This window comes from Grus americana, chromosome 10, assembly GCF_028858705.1.
Source record: "Grus americana isolate bGruAme1 chromosome 10, bGruAme1.mat, whole genome shotgun sequence".
NCBI lineage: Eukaryota > Metazoa > Chordata > Aves > Gruiformes > Gruidae > Grus > Grus americana.
In genome coordinates this window covers 4356927-4384082 of record NC_072861.1, presented here as the reverse complement: position 1 = coordinate 4384082, position 27156 = coordinate 4356927, and the positions used below count along the sequence as shown (strand labels likewise).

At 39.1% G+C, this 27156-nt stretch overlaps 2 protein-coding genes across 3 annotated transcripts in view; one reads left to right on the top strand and one right to left on the bottom strand.

Annotated features, from left to right (window-relative positions):
* TMEM266 (transmembrane protein 266) overlaps positions 1 to 16110 on the top strand; it is a 63882-nt gene extending 47772 nt beyond the window's left edge. For both annotated transcript variants that reach the window (XM_054836394.1, XM_054836393.1), the window contains 2 exons: positions 7549 to 7599; positions 15505 to 16110. In XM_054836394.1, the coding sequence (XP_054692369.1) occupies positions 7549 to 7599; positions 15505 to 16061 (608 nt within the window). In that variant the 3' untranslated portion in view covers positions 16062 to 16110. The remainder of the gene's footprint in view (positions 1 to 7548; positions 7600 to 15504) is intronic.
* Positions 16111 to 16260: 150 nt separating this feature from the next.
* The window catches only part of ETFA (electron transfer flavoprotein subunit alpha), a 30859-nt gene continuing 19963 nt past the window's right edge, over positions 16261 to 27156 (bottom strand). The window contains exons 10-12 of the mRNA XM_054836399.1: positions 19151 to 19216; positions 16857 to 16937; positions 16261 to 16357 (exon numbers count right to left, since the gene is read on the bottom strand). Of these exons, the coding sequence (XP_054692374.1) occupies positions 16319 to 16357; positions 16857 to 16937; positions 19151 to 19216 (186 nt within the window). The 3' untranslated portion in view covers positions 16261 to 16318. The remainder of the gene's footprint in view (positions 16358 to 16856; positions 16938 to 19150; positions 19217 to 27156) is intronic.

Sequence of the window (27156 nt, the reverse complement as noted above, 5' to 3'; positions counted from 1 at the left end):
ATTTTTCACCTTTAACTTGCTTTGGATGGAGGTTTTATTTGTCTTGCCAAAAAAATTGATCTCCAGAATGGACAAACATGAAGGCTAAAACACAGGCTTTGGTGTGCAAGTCAAACGGTGCCATTATCAACACCAGGAAAGATGATGGACTCGAGAGAAGGGCAGGACTCTAGGAGCTATAAACCCAGGGCAAAGCTGTGACATTTGCTGCACTGTGAGCACTTTACTTAGCTTCTCTGCCTCGGTTTGTAAAGAGCTTAGGGTGAAAGCTGATGCATGTGAATGCACAGCAGCATCGCTAATGATTTTCAGGACTGTTGTGGTCAGCCTTCTCTGAGAGCAAGGGAAATATCCTAAGTGCTGGCACCTCCTTCTTCCCAGGGATGGTTACATTTGACATAATGGCAAATATCATCCTATCTGTTCATCTCTAAATTATAAAGGAAGTTTTTTCTCTTGCTGAGTTCTTACTTCATACAGTATGTAACTGGTCATGGTCAGAATAACATCCAATGTTTTCTGCTCCTGCACAAATCATTTTTAGTGTTTAGTATACAAAGTTCCAGGCTTCAGGGACTGCCAGGTTCACAGTGCCCCATGTAGCCATTAATACTTCCTTCCAAAATTTATTATTCTTTAATCTCTCCCATAATATATGAATTACAGTCCCTAGTGAAAATTCCTCATTTTCCTGCACATATCATTTCCGTTTTTGAAATTCTACAGTGCTGCCATAGTTTAAGATTAATATGCCACCCTTCTATTCCTTTGAGCAAGAACCGGATCCTAGCTCTGTTACTTCGCATCGCAAAAAGCTTATTTTAGCTCTTCTGAGTCAAATTTCCATTTTTATGGGGTTAGTAGTAAGTCTTTTGCTTTGGGGGACTGCTGCAATTTATGATCGTGCTTGGAGAAAAGTAAAGCTTGCTCTTCCCATAGGTACCCACTGTCTTGTAAGTGAAGAAAGTAGGATATGGGGAGGGGAATGTGACAAATTCTGGAGCTTCAGAGGGTTTCTCTTAAGATTATTCATAAACTGTCTGAGAAGGCAAAGCAGGGCACTGGAAAGGATTTTGTCAGTTGTTCCTTGCAAGGCAGTCTGAGCTGGTTGAACAGTTTTAAACTCTAAGCCAGTTCCTTTGGTGATCATCTGTTAGTGCTCTAAGAGAGCCCTGTTACTGCAGAACAATAGATAAAAAATAGTTTATGGTTATTTTCAAATGTTGAAATGTATCTACTTTGAAGCTTACTCCTGGAAATGGTTATATCTTAAGTGCACTCCACTTCCTGGTTAAACTCCATGCATCTGTGGAAGAGCGAGGATTTGGCTTCTCTGTAGGTGCCTCTTTCAGGCTTTGTGGTTCTCTGCGCACTGATCATCTAGGCGGGAATCAAAGGAATTAAACCTTAAGCGACACTTACATAAACGTGCGTGTAGTTAGTGCAGTTAGGCTCTTGAATTTCATAGGCACCAAATGGGTGTGGTAGAAACTTTTCCCTTCCAGAAGTGGTGGGCATGCAGTCACGCGTGCGAGGTTGAAGTTGTCTCCCATCATTAATGTGCAGAGGTGTGAAGACATTGCTGACAGGTAAAGGAACACAGAATTGGAACGCTTTCCACTGTCCAAGCATGCAGCCCCTTTCATAATAACCTCCTTCATAAACAGATCACGCTCCATGTGACAGATGTTTTGCCCTCTGACGCCATTATAACGCTGTTCCGGCATCTCACTTTTCTAAATTATTAGCAATCTTTTCCTAATTCCCAGTCTATGTTTATTCATTGCCAGTTTATAACAATTTGTTCTTGAATCCTTTTGCTTAAATTATTCTTCTCTCTCCCTGATGTTTACCCAGGAAATTATTGTTTTGTTGGTAGCCATATTCTTTCTCAACCTTTGTTTTTCTGGACTCAACAAGTGTGGCTATTTTGCAGAGACAGACCCAAGTTCCTCTATGTTTGCTTCAGGCTGACTGTAACAAGCCAACTCAGATGTGGATCTGCTGATTCATATTCATAGAGAACAAGGTTGGAAAGAGCATTGAGACGTCCTCCAGGCCATCCTCTACCCAAAGCCACCAGCTGTGCTGACACACAGATCTCTTGCATCTCAGCCACGCTCAACTCAGCACACAGTGCTCTTGCAGCAGGATCCGCTAAAGCAAGGGCCAAAGCCACCTAATTTGTCAGTTAAGGATTTTGGTTTTCTGTCCTGATTTTTCTGTCCCAGCAGTATCTGCTGATAATGGAGCCTGTTCCATGTCCCAGGATTTCCTTCTGCACGATGACTTCCATCTGAGGTTGATTTATTCCTTAGAACCAGGCTGCATCTGTTGCTCTGTTTTCTGTGCAAGCTAACTTTGACAGCTCCTCTCAAGGTGGGTTATCCACATGCTCGGGAATCCATCCGACCTCCGCAGCGTCTGGATATACGTGTGAATGGAACAGTCGTGTGAGTACTGCAGCTTGCACTAATGTGGCAATCTGCCTTCATACGAAACGCAGGGGAAGTCTCCTGGAAAGTGCCAGCTGGCTGTTCATGTTTCCTGTTGGCACAAACTTTCCGTGTTGCCAGGAGGAAAGGGAGAGACCTTCTAGGGCCAGCAAAGCAGAGGGGAAAAAACTCTGCTCAGGTCGTCTTGCATGACACCAGAAAGGTGAACTAGGCAGTACAGCACAGCCTAGGGAGCATGCATAAGCCTTAATAAATTAATTTACAAGTGAGCAGTGAGCTGTGCTTGGACTGCTGACGAGAAGAGGAGGTTAGGTCTGGCTGAGAATTTGGTGATGGTGAAGTTCAGATGGCCAAGGTTAGACAGATGTGGAGTGCCAGAGCCTGCATGGCAAGCTGCAGGGGAAAACTTGCTGGGAAGGTTACAGCTTCATTGGGGAATTTTCCCCTGTGGATTGCTGGTGTGCTCTCAGAAACACCTGTAGATGTCCTTTTTTATGTACATTCTGTCCTCCTTTCTTATTGCACTACAGTGTCATACTAAAGCTGTGTTCTTTTCGTGCAAAGTCAGGTTGTGGCAGTGCTATTGGCTAGTGTCAGAGCAGCGTAGCTGTCATCACTGTTCTTATTTCCAGAAGTGTTTAGGGATGATAACTGGATCTTATAAAGTGTGTCTTGAAAAACCTCCCTGCTCAGGGTATCTGAGTGGGGTTTATTGCAAAGTGTATTTTATCCTGCTTTTCTTTCCTAAATGCTTCTAAGCGGTAGTGGTACTTTAAGGAGAAGACACTGGTGTCAAACAGCAGTGATGAAGATGAAAGATCTGCTTCTTTAGAAACCTCCTAGTAAAGATTGCTTTCTGGAGGAAAGTCAGGGTAAGACCTTACTCTACTCTGAGGACTCTCATTGTCAGTGGGAGGCTAGACAGCAGAAAAAATAAGCCTCCAGTTCAGAAAATTCAGCTTTGAGAGACAGAAGGCAGTACAATCAATGGCAATAAAAACAAGAAGTAAAATACTGTAATAATGAAATATTTCAAAAGAAATCCCTTTTTTAAGGCCTCTAATCTAAACGATGTGCAAATGGTATTTACTGTATGCAGGGGTGTTGCAGACTCATTCGCTAAAGTCATTGATGAAACAATTAAAGGTCACCGTTGAGGGATTATAGAACTAAAAGAGAGATCTGCCTTGTGTGGAATGTCATTTATGTGTTTCACCAAATTCATTAGGTTTTTATAGGGCCAGGAGAGAGAGATTACAGCGTTGTCTCTTGGGTCAGATGAGATTATATGGGACTGTACTCTAAATAGTTTATTACTCCCTGAACCATTTTAGTGTGTGTTCTTAGTCTTGCAGGAAAAGAACTGGCAGATAATTTGAAAGCCTTCATCAGACAAAATCCAGTAGCTGTCAGACAGATCCTGACCAAGAGCCGCACATTTTTTCAATAACAGAGATTTGGATAGCAGGCTAAGAGATGGGACTTACTTCCCCTTCTTGATTTGACTTTACTGCACTTACCATCTGTCAGAAGTGGTCGGTCACAGTGTCAGGGAAGGCTCTTCTGGTCTTAATGCGAGGTAGGTAGGAGTCGGAGCAACCTTCCCAGCCAGCAATTCCCTTCTGTCCAGTAAAAAGTCCTGGTCCCATTGGAGTCAGCCCTGCAGTCTGTTTGTGGTCCCACGTTACTCTGCTGCCTCACCTCTTAGAGTTATATAGTTGCCGTCTGCCAGTAGTAGGTGAAGCAGTTCCTGCTCTCATTTTGTCAGGCTGTTTTGGCAGTCATTCACACCCCGTGCTCCTTGAGCAAACAATGCTCACAGACCGTAGGGAACAGCCTGTGTCTCCTCGTTCGTTCTCCTGCCCAGCAAAACCTTCTCTCGGCTGAATTCCTCCACACTGCTGCTGCGTTTCGTACAGCTTCCCATTGCTCTCGCTTTCCAGGGAAGATAATCGAACTATCCTTGTTGGGTTTTCACCTGGGGAAGAGCTGCCTCACTGTTCCGATTCTACCTTCTCAACTCACAACTATTGGATCTTTGTCACCAGATTTCCTGGGGGTAAAGGTTTTTCGTTCTTCCTGCTGCATCTAGCAAGAGGATCCCAATTGCCATCCCTAGACATTTTCCTAAGGTTGCCATTTCCAGGGGAAATGAGGGAAATAATACTTTTGCTTTCTGCTTACTGCCAGTTCCTTAGTTTACTATAAATACCATTAGGGCATTGCTATGGCTGAGGACTTAAATGGAAAGTTTCTCTTCTGGAAAAGGAAGTTCAGGTAACACTGCTGTGTATTTGAAGACATGGGTTTATTTCTAGGAAAGGAGGGAAATCAAATCTTCTGGATCCTGAAAAATTCCAAGATGGCAAAAATAAGAAAAACACGACGTTTTAAAAAAACCCAGAAAACTATGAAGAATCAAGTATTTCTTAAGACAATTTCCTTTTTGGAGCTGAAACTAAAATACACTGTCAGCAGAAAACACTGTGTAGAATTTAAATAATAAAAGCAATCTGTCCTCTTGTAAAAGCTGGTCTCCCCTGCTTACTCATACAAACGTCCTACATGCCACCAAGCTGCAAATGTAGTTGTACTCCATTTGACTGCACATACCGAGCAGCGGGGACTTCATCTCACTGTAAATCACCATCAAGTCCTTAAGCAGTGTTCCATAGGAACGTGCAACACTGTACTTTTTATTTGTGTATACATTTTATATGCACAAATAGTTGCTTTCAGTTGTATATTTGTGGCATTTTTTTTCAAACTCCTTCCTTTCAGCAAGGTAGACTATAATGAGTGATAACTGGAATTGTTTGTAGCCTTTTATGCCCAAAGCGGCTGAGATTCCCATATGACTAAGATGAGTTTGTTAATTGTCAGTTTGTTTTAATGTAATGATTCAGAGACTTAATCTGTTGTTGAAATATTTATTTTGCTGTTGTTATTCCATTACTCACTATTGTTTTTTATTCATAAGAAGCTATTCGAGATAGATATATGTACATGCATTTTATATTTTACATGCACATGTGTATATATTTATATGTATGTATTGTGCTTATAGATAGACAAGCAACGTAAAACAAGGACGTTAGTAAGGCCATCACATAGTAACATGACAGTAGGCAGCGAGGCAGCACTCCCAATCTTGCGTGCAAGCGGTCACGCGCACAGTCAGGACAATCGGCGATTTTCTTCACCACTCAAAGGGATCCAAGTGAGTGCGTTACGGGATTTTCAGCTTTTGGCGTTGGCCTTTGTTGATCTAAAGAGCAGTCTGTCTGTATCTCTTTGCTGAATTGGTTTGCAAATAGTGCCCTGGTATGTTCTGTTAGTTGACAGACAGATGGCCAGGGCAGTTAAAGGTATGCAGTCCTAAAGACGACTTCACGTCGGCCTTGCCATAACACATGAAAAGCAGATGAATACCTTTTTCGAGTTGTTTTCTGTCCTCGGTGCAAAGCATCTCAGCATTTGGGGCAGACTTTGGTGAGAGCACCCCAGTGCCCTGTTCATCGCAGAGCGCGGCCGTGTGCTTTCACCAGGTGACGAGGAGGGGCGACCCCCACATGCAGAACATGCCCTCGCCCAGGCCAAGCTGTAGTTCTCTCTGCCTCATTTCTCTCCTTAGAATTAGACTCGTCAGTTAAATGCGATGAAAGCGCTTTACCAGAAATACAGATATGCAGGTATTTTCTGACTGTAGCCAAAGGTTCCATGCCTGAACAAGAACCTGTATCTATACTGGCTGGCAGGTTTGGTGGCATTTAGAGTATAAATTATGCATGATTGAAATGAAGTGTATTTTAGTAGCAGATAGCTGAAAAGCCTTGCAATGTACTCCTAATTCAGCAGCATTGCCTTGAGCTACTCTGAGGCCTCTTTTTTAAACTCAGACATTAGCAGAAAGCACACCTCTGACTGCAGGCATTTAAAGATCAACAAGGGCCAAAAAAGCTTTTAAGATCCAATGAAACCAGGAAAACAACCATGTTGCCTTTCAGTGTCAGGTTAGATTGCCTTCTTATGAGTGCAGCTATTTCAGGTACAGAGTGCTTAGTGGTTTGGGTCTTGTTGTGTGGAGAAAGTGTTCCCCAGAAAACATCTGTTTCTTTCACCTGCAAACCGCAATGTGCTGTGAAAAAGCAGGATGGTAGCCACAGAGACCCAGGGGGACGAAGGAAATCTGGCTCAAAGGGATGAGCATGGTTTTCTGAAACACGGTATCAAAAAGAGCACTTAAAAGGAGAGAATGCTTTTAGAGCGCACGATACACCGCAAATCGGGCAGGTCAGGTTGCTTGTCATTCTTCCTGGATTGCCGATGTTGTCTTCTTAGCAGCAATATTTGTGTTCTGCTCAGAATGGCAACAAGAGGAGTTTGTTGTTTTCTTTGTCAGCAACTTTAAAATGTTGTGCTTTTCTGTAAGATAACAGGAAATCCCACTGCTGTCTGCAGCATCTAAAATCTGCATGTGCAATATAGCTGCTGCTTTCCCTTTTGTGGCCATGTCTTCATTATTGGTGTTCAGGCGTAACTCTCATGTACGTACTACAAGTGTAGTACTACATCCTTGACTTGTAAAAATCTTTATAGTATATTTTAAGCCAACAGATAACGTAATGTTAATATTATGCTGTACATTACATATTTATATAATGTACAACAAAATAACTCTCTCTATTCATTCTGAATGGAAAAAAGGGAAGGGAGGGCCCTGCTGACCAGAAAAAGCCCAGTGTTACACTTGTCTCTACAAGGGGCGAGGAGACGGGCCTGGGGAGCTGGTCAGCCCTGTGTCAGTCTCTGCAAAGATCATGGAGCACGTTTTCTTTGGACCCAGAATGCCTCGTTTCCAGGGTGGTCCCATAAAGAACTGCAAGAAATTGTGATCCCTATTTTGGCTGCAGCAACGGGGTGGATGGTGGGTGTTGTGTGTCACCAAATCTCACCTGGTCTTTGGGCCTAAAAATACACAGAAGTTGGTTCTCTGGGTGTACGGGGCAGAGGAGAGCCTTTCACAGGGTGGAATTTCAACCGTGTAATCAAATAAATGGTCTTCTAATGGCTGCTTTTCTTCTTCTTTCAGAGGATGACATGAATAATTACATCAGTCGATACTACAATGAGCCTAGCAGCGGTAAGTTTTGCTTTAAAATGTAAATGCAAACTGCATTTTTGCCTTGCGCTGTGTGCTGTAAACCAGGTGAGACGGAGCAATGGTGTAGCTCCGTCCTGGAAATGAACCCCACCGTGGCGTGTCTTGGTTTGCTCCACGGAAGTCTGCACCAAAATAGTAATTCATGAAAGGTTGGAGGGCCCCAAGTTTGCTCCTGCTGAAGGCACTTGTCGTAGTTTGGAGATCTGGGAGAGGTTAATTCCCCCTAGCTTTTTAACATATGTATGTTAAAAAAAAATACGTGTGTGTGTGTGTGTAGGTATAATGTATTATATATGTACGTCCCCATATATACATGGGGAGATAGATATATATGAAAAAATTCTGGTTTTGCATACACATGCACATATAATATATGGAAGATAGGTATATAAGTGTGTACATTTACAAGTATAATCTATTATATGCGTATGTCCCATATATACATCCCTATATATAGTATGTATACAGACAGTGAAATATAGACATATATAAAAAGATACATATATATCTATATAAGGATGTGCCTGTGTATATACATAATTATATATATGAAATGTGTGTGTATATGCATATTCATAGAAATCTATATGTATATCCCACATACATACACACAACTCCAGACACACATAAAGATACAAGTAACTGTATATACATATGTTTGTGCATATATGTGTAGAATGTATCGTATATGAATCTCCAAACATACATCCCAATATATATGAGAAGATTTATATACATGCAAAGGTAGGTATGTGACTGTGTCTATACATATATATAAAAAGATATATGTATATGTCTTTATGTACAGACGTGAGAGGCTGTGTGTCTGTATATATACATAGAAATTGTATCTAAATACATATATTAAAGATATTAAAATATATAAAGATATATTAAAAGGGATGAGGGGTGTGAGAAGGAGAGATGGTCTCTGAATATATGTTTAAATATTGTAGACATTAAAAAAGTATGTAGATGTATAATGTATTATATATGTATATCCCCATATATACATACCCACACAGAGATATATACATCTATAGAGATGTATATGTAACACAAGGATAGATAAACGTGTGTATAAGTGTATGGTTGTAAATATATATATGCATGTATGTATAATGTATTATATATGTATATCCCTACATTGATATGGATGGGGAGATAGATACAGATATAGATATCTCCATCCTTATTAAAGATATCTTCTGTTTTTGCATATGTGTGTGTATGTGTGTATATATATATACACACACACGTGTATAAAAAAGATATGTGTGTGACAGTGTCTGTGTATATGCATACATATTTTGTATGTGGTTTGTAGTATATAAAATATGAATGTATGTGTGTACATGTGTATATATAATGTTTTATCTATATTCCTACATATATATACACATGGTATCCCTACATATATATGGATATATATATATTTAGATATATTTATATATTAAGATATGTATATTTGTGTGTGCATAGAAATGTATGTCTGCATACGTTTCTGTATATGTAAAGATCTATAAAGGTGTTTGTGTGATTGTGTATATACATACTCACTTTAGATGCATTATACATAAACCATGAATGCGTGTAATATAGATGTGTGATGTATTATATACCTTTATCCATTTATATACATGGATATATATATTTATATATAAAGCTAGGTCAGTCTGTGTGTGTATACATGTATGTAAGTCAACATAAAGACATGTAATGGGGAGGGTGTATGTGTGTGTAACTGCATGTACATAGATATGTTATATATAATGAAAATATATTAAAATGTGTGTGCATGACTATATACTTATAGATTCTATATGTATTCTATAGTATGTATAAAGTGTGTGTGTATACATATATAGGTATAATGTATTGTGTATATCTAGTATCCCCATACATATACATGGGGATATATACATATTTATATAGAGAGAGATGTATATGTGTGAGAGAAACTGTGTATATATACTTATGTATAAAAAGTGTGCGTGACTGTATCTGCATATATTTTAATATGTATAATATGTATTACATATAATATGGATATATCTCTGCGTGTGCGCATCATGTATAGGTACAATGTATTTTATATCTATCCCTATATATAAAGTCCCCGTATACATATACCCAGAGGGGAAAAAAGAGGTGTGTGAGTGTGTGTATATATTTTCTTTTAAAATAGATAATTATATATTTTAAAAGGGGGTGTGTGAGAGAGACTGTGTCTGTATGTATACATATCTTTTTAATCTGTATCATGTAGTAGTATCATGTGTAATCTGTATTATGTATATATTTTATATATAAACTATGTGTGTACGCATCATGTATAGGTACAATGTATTTTATATATAGGTATATCCCTATATATATCTCTCTATAGCCTTATATATCACATATATAAAGATAAAGATAGATTATAATATGATAGCAAAGATAATAAAGATAATTATAATAAGATAATAAAGATATAATAAGATAAAGTTAATAAAGATAGATGAAAAGGAGGGGAAGTGTGAGTGATCAGGTCTGTGTATATACATATAATTTTGTGTGTGTGCTCACATAGAGGTGTAATGTAAAATATATATATATATGCATATCCTTATATATACACACACACACACACGTTTCCCTCCCGTATATACATACAGAGTGAGAAATGCACATCTATTTATATATAAAGGTATCCATCCATATGTATGTATGACAGCGCGTGAGTAAGTATGTGTATTCTATTTACTGATAGGTAAGTATATGTGTAGTTAAGGGGCGGGGGGAACTATGTATTGTATAGTAGAGGTTTCAAATGTCCATATGTGTTCTGTATTTTTTTTATATATATATATATATGTATGGTCGTCTTTAAACACACATTCACCATACCTATATGGATAAATCTATCTATAAAGATTATGTGTATATAAAAAATGTGTGTCAGAGAGACTGTGTGCAGCTACACATGTATGTAGCAGCATATGTGTGTGCACGTCTATATAGGTATATGATACTGTTTATAGACATGTAGCCTTCTAAAGTAATCCCCATTACAGACATGGTGATATATATATATATATAAAAAAATGTGTGTATGAATAGCTAGATCAATAAAGGGCGTGTGTGTTTGTGTGTGTGTTTCTGTTTAGGTTTAATGTCTTTTTTAATACATCTATATCTATCTCCCCCTGTAAATATATACACAGACACAGACAACTATATACATATATTTATATATATAAAGGGAGGGATGTGTGTTTTTATTTAATGAGAAATAATTATATGTATTTAAGGGGGGGCAGCTGTGTTTTATACGCTGTGTATATGTGTGTGTAGATTTTTATATTTTATATATATATATATATATATATGGGGTTCATATATGCGTGCGCATACACACACACACACACACACACACACACACACACATATTCTCCCTGTATCTCTATGGATAAAAATGCTATATAAAGATTATGGGTATATAAAGTAGCTGGGGGGGGGGGGGGGCATGACTGTGTATATATTCCTATGTCTTACATACAGTATGTGTGCACACAGCAAGATAGATAGAAAGAGTATTATGTCTACAGCACTATTTGTAGATGTATAGCCCTCTCTATACATTCCCATAATATACTTGGATATTTAATTTAAAAAAAAAAAACACACACACACACACAAAAAAAAAAAAAAAACCAAACCGCAACCCTGTGTGTATCTCTGTGTGTTTGTGTACATAGCTAGATAATTTTGTACGTGTAATATGCATTACATATAACATGGAGATGTCTCTCTGTGTGTTCACTTAGAGGTATAATGACATCTATTAAAGTATATGCCTATATATATATATATATATATATATATACACACACACTCTCTCCCTGTGTATGTACAAACACAGTTAGAAATATATAGTTTTACCTATAAAGGTATGCATACCTCTATATATATGTGTGTGTGCGCGTGCACATGCATGTATTTTATGTAAAGACAAATAATAAGTATTTAAAGGGGGTACTGTGTACTATATAGTATATGTCTCACTGTCTCTGTGTACATATATTTTTTTTTTAATATATATATGTATATATCTGGGGCTCCTAACACAGATGCACACAACACACACCCCTATCTGTATGGCTAAAGCTATATCTCCATATATTATGCATATAGAAAATATGTGTGTGTATGAGAGAGCGAGACTGTGTATAGGCATACACAAATATATATATAGAGAGAGTGTCTAAAATATGTGTGCACATATATATAGAGAGGCATATGGTGTTATTTATAGGTGTAACTACCTCTATATTCATTCCCAGTGCATATATGGTGATGTATATAAAGATGTGTGTATGGGGTGGGGGGGTGTCTGCACATGCAGCCATATAAAGAAAGGGGGGGGGGGGTGTGTGTGTGTTCCTCTATAGCTATAATGTGATTTATATCTTTCTCGCTCTCTCCACAATAATTATATATACACAGAGTGAGAAATACATATATGTTTATTTATAAAAGGGTGTGTGTGTTTGGTTTTTTTTAATGATAGCAGAGACTATGTACTATACACAGTATGTGAATATGTGTGTATATTAAAAATGTGTACATTTATAGGTATATAGGGAACTGTGTACTATATTTTGTGTGTGTCTATATATATATAGACACACACAAATGTCTTTCTGTAGATATATGTGTACAGCTATAATGTATTGTACATGGGGCTCATATACACATGTATATTCCCCATACCTGTACGGATGAATCTGTATATAAGGATTTTGTGTATTTAAAATAGATGCGTGTATCTGAGAGAGAGAGAGAAACACTCTGTGTGTGTGTTGCACACACACCATCTATTATATATGTGTGTGCACACATCTAGAGGTATATGGTATTATATATCAATGTATATTGCTTTATATACATCCTCATATTTGGAGATCTGTAAAAAGGGGGGGGGTGTAAATCAAAAGCTGTATAAATAAAGGGGTGTGTGCTCATGTATAATGTTATGTATGTACAGGCCTATACACATTCCTCAGATACACACACAGAGTGAGAAATATATATGTTGATATGTAAAGGTAAGCATACCTCTGTGTGTGTGAGAGCGCGCGTGTGTGTTTTATGTAAAGATACTTCTGTACTTAAAGGAGGCACTGTGTATTATATAGGATATATCAAATGTCTCTGTGTGTATATATGTATACTGTACTCTATATGGGGCTCCTTATACACCCCCCATATCTAATGTCTCTATGTATATAGGTATAATGTATTGGCACACACTCATATATTCCCCATATGTGTATAAATAAATCTCTAGATAAGATTATCTGTATATAAAATAATGTGTGTGAGAGACAGACACTGTCTGTGTGTATATATCTGTATGCATTCTATATAATATGTATGTGTGTGTGCGCACATACATGTAGGTATATAGTATTATTTATAGCTGTATATCCCTCTATATTAATTCCCATTATACGCGTGGTGATGTACACTAAAGGAGCAGGTGCTGCCCGAGCAGTCCCACACCATCCATGGTGTTGCGTGCGCACACAGTCTCTCCCGCTCTCTGACACATACAGTCTGTCTTACACAGACATACTCTCTCTCACACACCGACAGGCGCGCGCACACACACACACACACACACACAGAGTCTCTGTGTCGCGCTCTTACGCACACACTCTCTGTCTGTCACAGAGATACGCGCTTTCTCTCTCTGTGTCACTCTTACTCTTGGGTGCACTTCCTCCTCCTTCAGGCTCAACCCTAGGTTTCCTGCAGCAGAGTCTTAGGCATCATAGTTTATGAAATAATGACTTTAATTGGAAAGTGCAGTAGCCAGCAGGATCAGCCCAGGTTGTTCTTCTGTGTCCAGGCAGGCAGGTCCTTATCTTGTTGACTTGCAGCTTCTGCAGACTTGCAGCTTCTTGCAGCCGCAGGTTGGAGTCTCCCTATCTTCTGGTTTACACCCCTTGTGCCCTGCCCTTGGTGGAGAACCGAAGAGTCCCAGACTTGGGGAAAACAGTATCGAGACAGTAGTGTGATATCAAAATGCTTTCCCATACTAAAAGACTAAACAGAGCCCCACAGTAGCTGTGAGGAAAACTACCACGAAAATGAATGAGAAAAATACCTGCAGAGTGGCCCAAAGGCCTCGGGAAATCACATATAAACGCTTCAAATTCTCTACAGATATAGCTGGTGGAATAAAAAAACCCCTAAATATAAAAGTAAGTATATGTGTGTGTGTGTGTGTGTGTGAGAGTGATTGTGGTTTTCCTAAAGATAGAGAAATATATGTGTCTAATGGTATATAGACAGAGACATATATAGAAAGTGTGCAGACACACAGAGGTTCACTGTATTATGTATAGAGGTATATTCTTCTGAAGTTATTACCATTATACACATGGTGATGTATATCAAGATTGTGTGTGAATACAAAGACCTATATAAATAAAGGGGGAGCTGAGTGTGTTCCTGTATAGCTATAATGTATTTTGTTGTGTTCCATAAATATGTTGACACATAGAAATATGCACATATATATAAAGGTGTGGGTCAGGGTGTTGTATAGTGTTTATGAATTGATAATTGTATGTATGTAAAGGGGGTGCTAAGCACTATATTGTGTATGTGTGTCTGTCGTAAAAATGGACATATATATAATACCTATATTAGGTATTCTATATGGAGCTTGTATATACAGACAGGCATATATTGCACATATTTACATGGATAAATATCTGTAGAAAGATGATGTGTATATAAAATGTGTGTGTGAGGCGTGCACATACACACTTACGTGTCCTATACAGTGTGTGTACATACGTGCGCATCCATATAGGTATGCAGTACCAGTTACAGCTGTGTACATGTCCATGTTATATATACAGAAGGCCATATATAAAAAAGGTATGTGTATCTATATGAGTATGGATACAAATTAAAAGCTGTATCAGGAAAGGGGGGATGTTCCTGTATAGGTACAATGTATGGTTTGTATGTCCTTACATATACATTCCCCATGTATTTACACGCACAGACACATATGGAAAACACGGTAGGGTTGTGCATGTATTGAAAGCAGTAGGCCTCTGTAGTCCATGTATCAAATCTTTGTGTGCATATACGTATGTAGGTATAATGAATTATACGTGCAGTTTCTGATACACATATACAGTTTCCCCAAATCTATATGAATAAATCTCTAGAGAGAGAACCCGTGTCTGTTTGTGAAGAATTGTGCGTATATGTCGACATGGTACGTACACTCTGTATGTCCGTGTGCACGTGCACAGACATAGAGGTAAGTGGTATGATGTATAGATTTTAATGTCTCTATGTTCTGATTATATAGAAAAGCAATATACAATGAAAGAGGGGATGTTCATATGTAAGTACAGTGTATTATAGAAGGAAATGCCTCCTTGCATACCTAATTTATAGGCCCAGAAATATGCATATATTCATAGAGCAAAGGATTGTGTGTGTGTACCTGCGTGCATCTGGGTATTTTTGTTAGTGCATGATATGTGACGATTGATCATTAAATATGCACGAGGTACTATCACACGTGTGTATAATTCTTAAATGTCTTTGTGTACGTATATAGAGGTGTAATGTACTTTATATGGAGCCGCATACATACAGCCCTTTTTCCATATCCAGATGTAGGAGGCTACATGTAGACGTGCGTACGTGTGCGATGGCTTCTGAGCGCACATAGACAGAGTAGTACGGAGAAGCAGTGTGAACAGAACAGTGAAGGGGAAGAGGCTTAAGAAACATGACAGCCCCCTGTGGTACAGAGGTGTACATTGGTGCTTTCAGCAACTTACTGTGCTCTCTGTCTTGCAGATAGCGGTGTCCGCGAGGCAGCCATTTGCGTGGTCACCACCACCGCCATTGATGTGCATCGCCCAAATATGTCTTCTGACCTATTTACCGTGGAGGTGCCAATACGGCTTGGCAGCACAGGAACATCAGCCAGTATCACATCAGGTAGCGCTTCACGATCAACCGTCAGTTCAGGGACACAGGCGTGCAGCGAGAGCAGCCAGACACTGGGTTCATCTCCAGACTGCAGTACGGCCTGTGAGGACAGCGGTGGTGTTCCACAGGGTGACATCACACCTGGCCAGGAACAGGTGTCCCATGGTATGGTGCAGGAGCTGCTGTCATCTCTGTCAGAAGAGGCCTGCCTGGCACAGAAGGCAGTAGAGCCTGTGAACCTGAAGTTGGCTAGCTCTGTGGTGTCTGCAGGGACAAGTCCTAATCCAGGGCAGCAGCTCAGTGCGTATCAGGAAAGTCTGGATGTGTTGCACCTGAAAACACTGCTACCACTGCTGGACTGTTCACAGGGTGTGCAAATGCTAGATGAGAACATTGGGGGATCAGATGGGAAAAGTTCCTGAGGTCTGGAGTTGCATTAATGGCGCTCTGAGAATATAGAGAATGGAAGTACTCACTTGTGATTTGGCTGGCTGTGTTACTTTGTAGTGGTTTCCTGACCTCGAAACACTCGATCGGCTCCTTCCTTCCTCCCTCCCTTCCTTTCCTCCCTCTTTACTGTCTTTCCTTCCCTTTTCTAAATGACCACACAGCCACAAGCACCATTTTTCACTTCTACTTTATTATCCACTCCACATCCCAAGGAACATACCACCTTCTCTCATTTCTTCTTCAACAGTTCTGTCATCTCTGGCACAGCCTAGAACCAACACCAAATACAACAACTATACCATCACAGCACAATATAACCCTCAAAACTACATTATTCCTTAATACAAAAGACTATACATGCATTTTATTCACAATCTACCATTGCCTACACACTATCACCACATATTCAAACTCATTTTGCCCACACAATTCCTACTTCCTCATAGACCTCAGCAACTACGAGCAAAAATACAAAGTCCGGATGTCCCACCACACTCATGCCTCTCCATTTTCATTCTTTCGTAACCCTGAAAAACAACGGATGTTTCTCTCCACTTCATAGTCACACAAACACGGCCTGTCCATAACAACCCCTACAGACACCCTACATTTAACAATTAAATTTCAGCACAAACAATACTGATACCACAATACTGATATCATAAACCCTTCCCAGACATCATTAACAATAATTACAACTTATTAAATATGCACAATACTTACATCTCTAAAATACTTCCCAAGCACATTAACAAAGATCCCCTCACCTGAAATAAATCTGCTACTAATCCATAGTCCGCAACTTGGAAAATTGGTGCTTCTGGATCCTTATTAATAGCAACAATTGTCTGCAAGAAACAGTAAACCACATTGTCAGTATTTCTATCTGGGTGTATATATATATGTAAGTACACATAAACGACCATCTAGAACCAAATGACATCCCTTTCTCTAAGACCCATAACCACAATTATCTCTGAGCCCCTAAATGTTCATCACAACATTTCATTTAACATTTTTCATTTTCACCTTAAAAAAATACAACATACAAGACCCCCCCCCCAAAACCTCCCTTCACTACCAATTGCAAACATTAGCTGAATCACTCCCTGTTAAAGAGATTCTACAAAAAAAAAAAATCTCAAAAAGATTAGGATCAGCCATTCCATTACAGAAATAACTCAGACATACCATTTCAAAAAACTGCAATAAAGACATCACAAAATGCCTCTTTACTTACTACAGAACGTATCATTTGCTGTCACACACAATAGAAAACTGCACCTACTCAAACTCCCAACAACACAACATTGCACAAACTCTCTTTCTTGCTTTCCGTAAGTGTCTGTAACAGCTTTCAACAACATAACTACAGGTTTTCCACAACAAAATCTAGAACAATATGCAATATAAAAAAAACCCAAACCACAACACATTATAAAACAAGCCTTACACCAATCAGCAATGTCTGAACCACAAGACTCCAATACTGCCGCCTTTCAACATAAATGCTACCAGCGTGAACTCCAATTCCGGGCAACAGAACTCCTCAGGACGGCTCCGTGATTTGATACACATCCCTGCCATCCCCAGGTAGCCACACTTCACGTATCTCGCTTACTTCTCCAGCAAAGTTACCAACTCCGTAGCGTACAAACAGGGGCAGTAATTCACAGAATACCATTTTGCAAAGCCTACGGTTTTATTCCCACAGAAATCTTTTTTCTTCACGGGACTACATGACATATGCAAGAAAGAAGTACCTACTAGCAGAGTGCTGCTACTACCCTCTTCCCACCTCATACACAAACACCTTCAACTATTCCTGTAATACATACCCTGAAATATTTTTGGCAAAGGGTTATTTTATATCGCTTTCCTAATTTACAAATGCAAGTCTCCGCTGACACATCTACAGCAAAACACAACCTGCAATACTTGAGGATATGAGCTCAACGCAGACTTCAATTATACTCTGAGGCTCCACCCTTGGTTCGCAGCACCATGACGCCACAGAAACTAACGCTGAGAGCTGGGACTGCGTGACACCTTAGGGGCTGCTGCCTCTGTCTTTCTCACAAAAAAATTACCACCAGTCATTCCCAAAACACTCCTAAACGCTACTTTGGAAGCCAGTCCTTCTGCTCCCTCCATTACCTGAGGTAACTTTTTGAATAAGCTCTGGTTCTCTGCCCCATTGCTAAATCAGAATTTCCATGGTAAGTAGCAGAAACATCACCTTCCTTGCAACAAAACTTTACAAGTTCAATGTCTTCGCAAGAAAAGATACTCTGCCTCATGAGAACATGACTGTAAAGTTTTGCAGACCTTCTCCTCAGTTTTGTAACCTATTCAAAGCTCTGGGTTTCATTTCTAACACAAAGCATAAATTCCTTCCCTGAAAATAAAAAAAAAATATTATATCCTTTTCCTAAAACTACTAACAATGAGGCAATACAACCTACACTTTTTTATATTTGGCATTTGAAGGAATAAGATTCAGCAGGTAATTCTGCTCCTCTTTCCAAATGCTGCACTGTGGACCAAAGTAGCAATTCCAATTTCAGATTATTTCCTTTGGCAACTAATGAGTTAAACCTTTTAAAGTTTGACTGCCATTTTATAATGGGTTTCCATTTGAATGGCTAAATGCAGGAATGTCAGAGACATCTTTTACTTTATGGAATAGTACGTTCATAATTCAAATTGCACATTGGTATGCATGAATTAGTATGTCATACTCTGAAATAATCGCAAATAGAACTATTGTATAGACTTCAAGCGTATGTGGATTTGTTGGGTTTTTTCAATAAATACAGTCAATTAGCTACTCTTACGTACCACGCTAGGTTGTAGCGCAATGGTTTTTCTCCTGTGTTAGATATTTTACCCCAATGCATTTTTTCAGTAAGCCTTAGACATCAAGCATGTTTTAAAGGCGCAAACTGGCCATTTCAATGGTTAAAACAATTGGAAAACTGGCCGAAATACTGATGTAAAAGCAAGTCAATCAACTCATTTCCCTCCTCAAAAATCTTTTCTATCACATCCGTCTCCATACCTTGCTATCTTTCATCCCAGCCAAATGTTGGATTGCTCCAGATATTCCCACGGCAATATAAAGTTCCTAGAAGAAAAGAAAAATGAGACATTTTTGGTACCCACGACATAGTTTCGGTAAGCTCTTGCAAAACCTTACTCAAAATCAATTAAATGCGGTAATTTTTACATGACAGTGGTTTTCAATGTTAAAGGCAACTGATAATTGGTTCCCTTCCCCACTTGGGGATGCAATGTAACTGTAAAAGGACAATCCCAAAGTAGCATATGGCAAAGACAGATGAGAAAAAAAATAAAAACCAGATCTGCATCAAACCTGAAACACTGCTCAGCCCGAGGACATGGCAATCAGTGTTACATCTGACCCTGCAGATTCCCAACGCAAATATTAACTGAGATAACCTAGAAATGGATAATGCGGTTGCCTAAAGAAAAAACCTAGGCTTTTTTGTTTAAAACCTCTACGATCCTCTAAATAAGATAGATAGCACAAAGCTGAAAATCAGGTATTTAACCATTTTAAAAGTTCCCTATGTGGCAGAATAAAACATTTCAGGTACCAAAGTGGGCTACTACACTATGCACTCATACCAATACTTTCTATTATTTACCCCAGCCCTCAATGTTCATATGCCCTGAAGTTTTTCATCCCCAATTCACTATCAACTACACAGGATGAGTCAAGAACTGCTTCCAAGGTAAGCGCGCACAGTACATCTTTACACTTCAGGGCTCCCGATCTAGCATCTCCAAAGAGACATACATTCAAAATAGATGAAATTTATAGACAAATCGATCTATATTGACAGTTTTGATTCAGAGCAGAAAAGCATGGGTTTTTTCCCCTCAAGCTGAAAGTCAACCAGGCTATAATCTATCCAAACCCAAGTATATTTTCAGCTCTGTAACAGTTCTCCCACCAGTGCAAATCCAAGTAGCGGTGAGACATGTAGCTACGTGATTTTACAAAAGAAAAGATCGCACTTTTCACCAACTCGTTCACAAAGAGGAATCCGTAACACACAAAACTAATTAGGAGATCATCCATCAAAACCAATTAAAAGGTGCTATTTATACATGCTTATAAAAGATACAACCTCAAATACTAACAGAATTTATCTTCTTAAAATACCAAGGTTAGTCTCTATTTACGACCGTACAAATCTAATTCAAGAAATTATTTTTGGGGCCAGGGAGGGTAAGAGGGTCAAAAACTTATCCCTGTGCAACTCAAGATGTGCATTACAGTTAAGTGGCTTTTAACGTGACAGAACAAAGCACAGCTGTGGAACAGGCACAGACCTACAGAAGACGCTGGCACGTGAAGGTATTCCAATACAAAGAACACGCAGACTGCTTTTTCCATACAGGTCTGACAGTCGTTACATCAATTAAAGAAAAAAAAAAGACAATTGCTTTCTGATCTTTCTACAGCACCAGATTACAGCTAGTATATTGGGTTTTAAATAGGAAGAGATAAATAAAATTTGTGAAGCTTTTCTACACTTTTCTACAAAAGTGATCTCCTGTAAAACTTGCAGGAGAGAGAAAACAGAGCAGGAACACAGTATTTTCTATTAAAAAGGCTTGCTTTGAAATTGAAACACAGAATCTAGTCTATGTATTTCCAGAGAACCACACAGCTGTTGAAGACACGCAGAAATTTCTTACCTCAATAGAAATTTCTAACCTCGATAGCTTTTTATTGAATAGATTTCTATTGGAGGTCAATCCATTTTAATCACAGCTGCAAGGTAATATCATATATCCATCTGAGAACTCATGGTAAAAAGACAATATTTTAATTACACTAAATAAAAGAACAGATGTTGCAGGACAAATTGTTCTAACATCATATAGCCTTTAATACAAGCTCTTTTTAAAAACACATTACTGTAATTTGATTTTTTTTTTTGGACCAATTCATTAAGTGCCAGTCATCGAGACTACCAGATACTCTTATCAGTCTGTTTAACATTGTGAAGTTCAGTCTTTGGAAAGAATCCAGCTACCCAGGAGCCAGAAGCTTGTGCATATATTCCATTAAAATATCTATGAAAGACAAGGATGTTTCATTAAAAGGACATTTGTAAATCACCGGGCTTGTCTAAAAATCCTTTATTATGCATCTAAGCCATGACCTCGTAGGCTATGTGCTTTTGGCTCTCTGTGTAAGGCAACTGGTTGCTTCGCTGGGCTGTAACACTTAGGGTAGGTCACCTCGATAATGATTTCATACAAAGAACACACAGGACAGCATGTTTCTTATCAATAGTTCCATGCTGTAAAATAGATTTGACTGCTTAAATCTTAGTTTAAATCTCTTCTGCCATTCAGTAGGAAGGAAACAAAGGACCCACAAGGTCCAAATGATAAAGATTCAGGACTGTTCAGCGCTCTCCAAGGAAAGATTTCAACTGGTCATCCAGAAAGGTCATAAGACTCAGAAATTCACATCACTAAGATTTTTTTCACACCAATACCCTTGTTCTTCTGTTTTCCCTGAAATCATTAATTTCTGTTATGTCTTTTGCTGAGTCCTATCATTTCTACTGTTAGCATTCGAAGTCCCAAGTTAGGACCTTAGCCCAAGCACTATGAAGTAAGCGAGGGAGTAAAACAGAAAGCCGATCAGTACCGTAGAGCAGCGTCGCTTCCAATTATGTTATACGACACGCCTGCCAGCGCAGCACAGAGCACATTAGCATCTGCACAGAGATCTCACTTCTTCAGAGCTCATCAAGGCAGGAGATCCACACAAAGGCACAAAACGGCATGAACCAGAGTCTGGATCACACCTCTCAGGTGCCAACAAAGATGGCTTCACATCAAGTTCCTGCTTTTGGATCCCTGGAAGCTCCTCTAACCACAGCTGCCAGGTAGCTGATGGACAGCCTACAATTACAGGCACTTACGTCAAAGACCAGGACATGGAGTGGCATTTCTCAACTCCCTGGTGCTTCTGCACAGGCAGGTTTTCACCAAAGGGCTGCTGCCAGTGCTGTGCCGCATGCGAATGGTGTAACAAAACAGCACACAGATTCTATGCAAAGGGGCTCACTGCACTGCCTGATACAAATGAAGGCCCAAAAGCAATTAAAGTCAAGGAAAGTGAAAGTTTTGGTGGGGAATGGCATCAGATGGCATTAGACAATTGCGTTGCCTCACAGTCACTTTATTTCATATAGGAAGTAATTACTGTACACAGCCATACCACAAATCTTTATTTTTTATGATGTAGACAGCGGACATCAGCACAGTGGAAAGAAACACTCGAGAAGAGAGCTAATGGTAAGAAGGAACAAAATGGAGGAAATGCGGAGCACAGGAACCTGAACGGACCAAACAGCCTAAGAGCGTGTGAAGCAGACTGCCGGGAAGCACGATCAGGAAGTACCTCAATTAAAGATGTGCTATTGCGGAAAGGGCTTGGTATGTCACTACTGGGAACACCTGAAGGTAACGTAACATCCTCGTTAGGCTTCTCACAAGCGCTACAGCAGCAGCCAAAGCTGATTCTGCCAGAAAACTGCTGCAAAGGCAAGAGTGTTTTAACTTGTCCTGCCACGCAACATCCCACATGACTCCAGTAGGAGCCAGAACCCTGACAGAGAACTTGAAGTTTGTAAGCACAGGTTTGCATCACAACGACCCTAAAATTAAACAAAACTCCAATTCCCAAATTCATCCCATTTAGAGGAAAGATTCCAAACCAAGAATCCAACTTCTTATTTGCTATTTAAAGTATTCATCTAGCCTTGTATTGTTTTTTCAACAAACATGACCGTGATATGTCTTGTAGGGAGAGTCATTATATGCTAATCATTAAAATCCCCCTAAATCCCCATCCCCTAAACTCCTATTCCTGCTTTAAATGTACCCAACTTACATATTAGCATCTACTGCAAGTCTGTGAGACTTCACGTGCACATATTGCACAACTGGCTCCAGAATCCTCATAGCCAGTTACACGCCGTGTGGATAAATGTCACAAAAGTGCTATATGTGGATGCTTATAATTACCAACATACAAATGCAGTTATTTTCCTGTACATACTGACTCTTCCAATTATTTATACAATAATTCATGGCATATAATATTACTTCATTTTTACTTCTGAGAACATTTAAAAATGCCTTAGGCTGCCTTGGGGCAGTTAACGTACCTTTGCTTAAGAGAACCACAAAAACAGCTTCTAGTTGTAACTTACAGTGACTTTGAATGCTGCTGTTAACAGACTACAGTGCGTCTTCCACAGGTGCAACACAAGATGAGGTAGTTACTTTGCAAGCATGCCGTCAGCTACTATTGATTTTTATGCCAACCTTTGAATTATGCTGAAAAGCTTCAGTGTACATCAATTTATCATCCTACCAGTGGCATGCTTTTAAACACGGTACTTTAACAAACCCCTTTGGCACATGTACTCTTTTTAAAGGCAGCTCAGATACTTTATTTTCTTTGCAAGAATGAAAGGACAATGAAATTAGAAAGAAATCTTTGTAATGCAAATTGCTTCATACAAGATTCCTTCCAATTACAAGCTATTAACCCAATAAAATATTTTCTACGTTGACACTAGTTCATATATATTACACTGTATATCAAACAATTATCCAATATGTACTACTTCGATGCAGTTGACTCTGTTCCATTCAAGAAGCACACATTACTAAACTATATCCTAACCACAGTTTCTTTTTCACTTTAAGAAGCTTTGATCAGCCAAGCTATGTAATTACTCTTAAGTGTGGTTAGGGTGTCTGCTGGAGTGCAGGGCCATACAGCAATTTTTTTTTCTCTCTCTAGGGAAAAGCACATCAATTGCTTTCAGCTAAATGCACTCACATATGAATATTTTAGTACAATTTAATGTTTCTGCACCAACCCCAAAGGAGCACAGCATCAATTTGTGAACATAGTTTTCTTGGAGTTAAAAGCTACACTGGATAATGCAGGATGAAAGGGGTTGTCAATCCTTAGCTTTTTAGCAAGTCTGAGAAAGGTAGTCTGTAAATTCAGTCCCAGCTGCATACAAACAGCTCTCTAAAGTTTGCCACTATAAAGCTTCTTTTCAACAATAGTGAATTATCAGAGGAGATATTCCAAAAACAACTTCCCAAGCACGGTCAGTTTTCCCAATGCTATTCCCATCTGCTAGCTACCTAACAACCGCAACCATTTATACAATGAAAAGTGCACCTGCTGGTCTGTTACTAAAACTCACAAACATAATGTACAAATAACACATTCCTAAAAAGTCATTACCTGAAGGTAGGAGAAATTAAGTAATGTACCATGTGTTTGAAGAGAAAAACTTTAGTATATTCTCCTGTATGGGTAACGAATTAAGAGGTAATGAAGATCTTATCGCTGATAAGCAAGGAGTAGAACATTTTTAAAGTGGGTACAACCAGGATAACACGACTGACACTTCTCATGAAACTAAGGGAATTAATTACTTCATTCTGTTGTTACTAGTTTTAGGTAAAAGCCAGAGAACAAAAGGGAAGAGAAATACTGAAATAAAATATATTTTGTTTCACTTTCCCTACACTTCCCTATGTGAGAGTGAAGGGAAACAAAACTTAACAGATAAGCTAACCTGAGCAAGCAAATGATCCCTAAGAAAGCGATGGGAAGTAACACTGAAGAACAGTTAGTATCCGCTTATTTCTCAATGAAACCATAACTCACTCATGCATTTTAGAGAGAACAAACCAGGCTAGGTGAAGTATTTCATTGCTCTGACACCGAATACAAAGACATACAAAATATAGGTATAATATTAATAACGTGATATTGTCTTTCTCCCTTCCTGCTACTTGCAAAGCAAGATGACTACTAAGGACCAAAAAGCCACTCACTGCAGTGAAAGGGACTGCCGAGTCAAATACTGGGGCACATACAAGCTCATAAAGCATCCCATCCTCTTGTAAAACAAGCAAAACAAGAATTCCACAACTCTGTAGAAGACCATTCTGCACCTTCATGTATCTCTCTGCCAGAAAATGCTTCCTTGCCATTCAGGTTTCCTTCTCCTACCTCCAATTTCAACCCACTCCTGCATTTTCTACCTACTATATCATCTTGAGTTTTTCCTGTTCTTCCATGCTTTGGTGCCTTTCAACTGAACCAACATTTCACTCTTCAGCATCTCAACTGAAGCTGCACCTCTTCAACATGCCCCCTTTTCCCTCATTATTACTGTCAATTCCTGACGGTTGTAAATCTGCCTCCCTTTTGAAGTTCCTGCAGTACATTACATCCAGAGAGACCCGCTGGTAAGAAGTCGAAGCTTAAGCACACTGAAGCTAAGCAGGTCAGCAAGTTTACTCCTGGCGATCATATCTGAACTCGACTGAATTCCCATCTGCCTTCCCCGCCTGAGGTTTCTCAGCACATGCAATATCCAAATGCACCTGCCTTCCGTGCAATCATATCACGTTTCCAGGACAATCATCTAGTCCAGTGTCAATTATTACTACATCATGTATTTCCTAACTTCTGCCTTCCTGAGTTTTCCATCTCGGTTTCTTGTCGCCTGTATTTGGTGCCCAATATTGAATGTACACAAAAAAAGGAGTTCTGCCTGGCTGCACTTTTCCTGCTGGATGGACCCTCTTGTACTGTACCCTCCTCAAAAAGAAAACCTCGCAATAAAGTCTGAGATGGTGCAGGTGAAGCTTTCTAGCTGTGGTCCACCGATGGCTAACCCCGGATGGACACCCTCAGTCCTACAATTGTGAAATACCGGTCTGGCCACATCTTCCCTATTGCCAGCTATGAAAACCTATGAAGAAAGCCGTTATAGAACTGGACCCTGAAAGAACACAGACTTCAAGAGAGGAAAATAAAATAATTTTTAAAAAAATGAAGCAAACATTTAAACTCTGAAGAGATTAAACTAGAAGGATGCCTTTCAGGCAGCAGCAGATCCTTCACAAGGTCAGAGGATAACAAAATAAACAGCCTAAAATGACAAGTATTTTCAGAAAAAAAGAAACTCTCAGTACCACTGAGGATTTGTTTGTTTTCTGGGGAAAGAAGTTGAGAGCAAGATAATCCCAGTACAACCCCATCTTCCTTCAAAAGCTAACGGGAGAATGTAATCAGAGTAGGATACAAGGGATACCTTCGGAGACCACGGGAACAATTTGGGTGTCCAAACATAGGTGCCTAGTGGCACTGTACATGGTGTAGGATTTCCCACCTGAATCATAGCTGCTGCTCAAGAAGGAAGTCTCCAGGTCCCACACAGTAACTACCACCCCTATGAATGTACTTTTTATACCCCAGATGGCTAAAATGGCGTTAGACACCTATTTGTAGGCATTCATTCATCCCCATATGCCCCTTCCTCGCAAATCTGTATTGCAAAGGTCACAGTTCAGAAACTAACAGAAGTCAGTTAAGGCTTACAGCAGTTGCTTTCCTTTTCTCACAACAGTCACAATTTTCTAGTTTAAATATTTGACAAATTGTGCAAGTTCATGAGAAAGATTACATACTTCTTTGTATGTTAGAAATGTTGCTAGTTATACCTTGGGTAAGGAAAGCTAATACTGAACTAATAAATGAAGCATTCATGTCCCATTTATAAAAGTTTTAAATAACTCCAAAAACATTATTTATTGTCTGTCTTCTCCTCTTCCCTTCATGTTTCTTTCTTTTTTTGGTGAATGAGATACAAAGAACTGGGAAGATTTTTACAGTGAAAACTAACATCCTTGACTATTTGAAATTTCTTATCTAAAAATAGCAGTTAGTCTGGGGGGAGGGGTTGGGGGGTGGTAGACTTGATTTGTGCAGGGAATTCAGTATTTTCTAACTGGATATACTTAAATAATATTTAATAGTAGGCACTCAGGGGAAAGGATATTTTTATCCAAAACCAACTAATTTGAACATCCTTACAAGGGTTTTTTTCTTAAACATAAACTACTTACCCAGTCCTTAATCTGAGAACTGAATTTCGTTTTTTTACAGAACACCTGCATATAAGA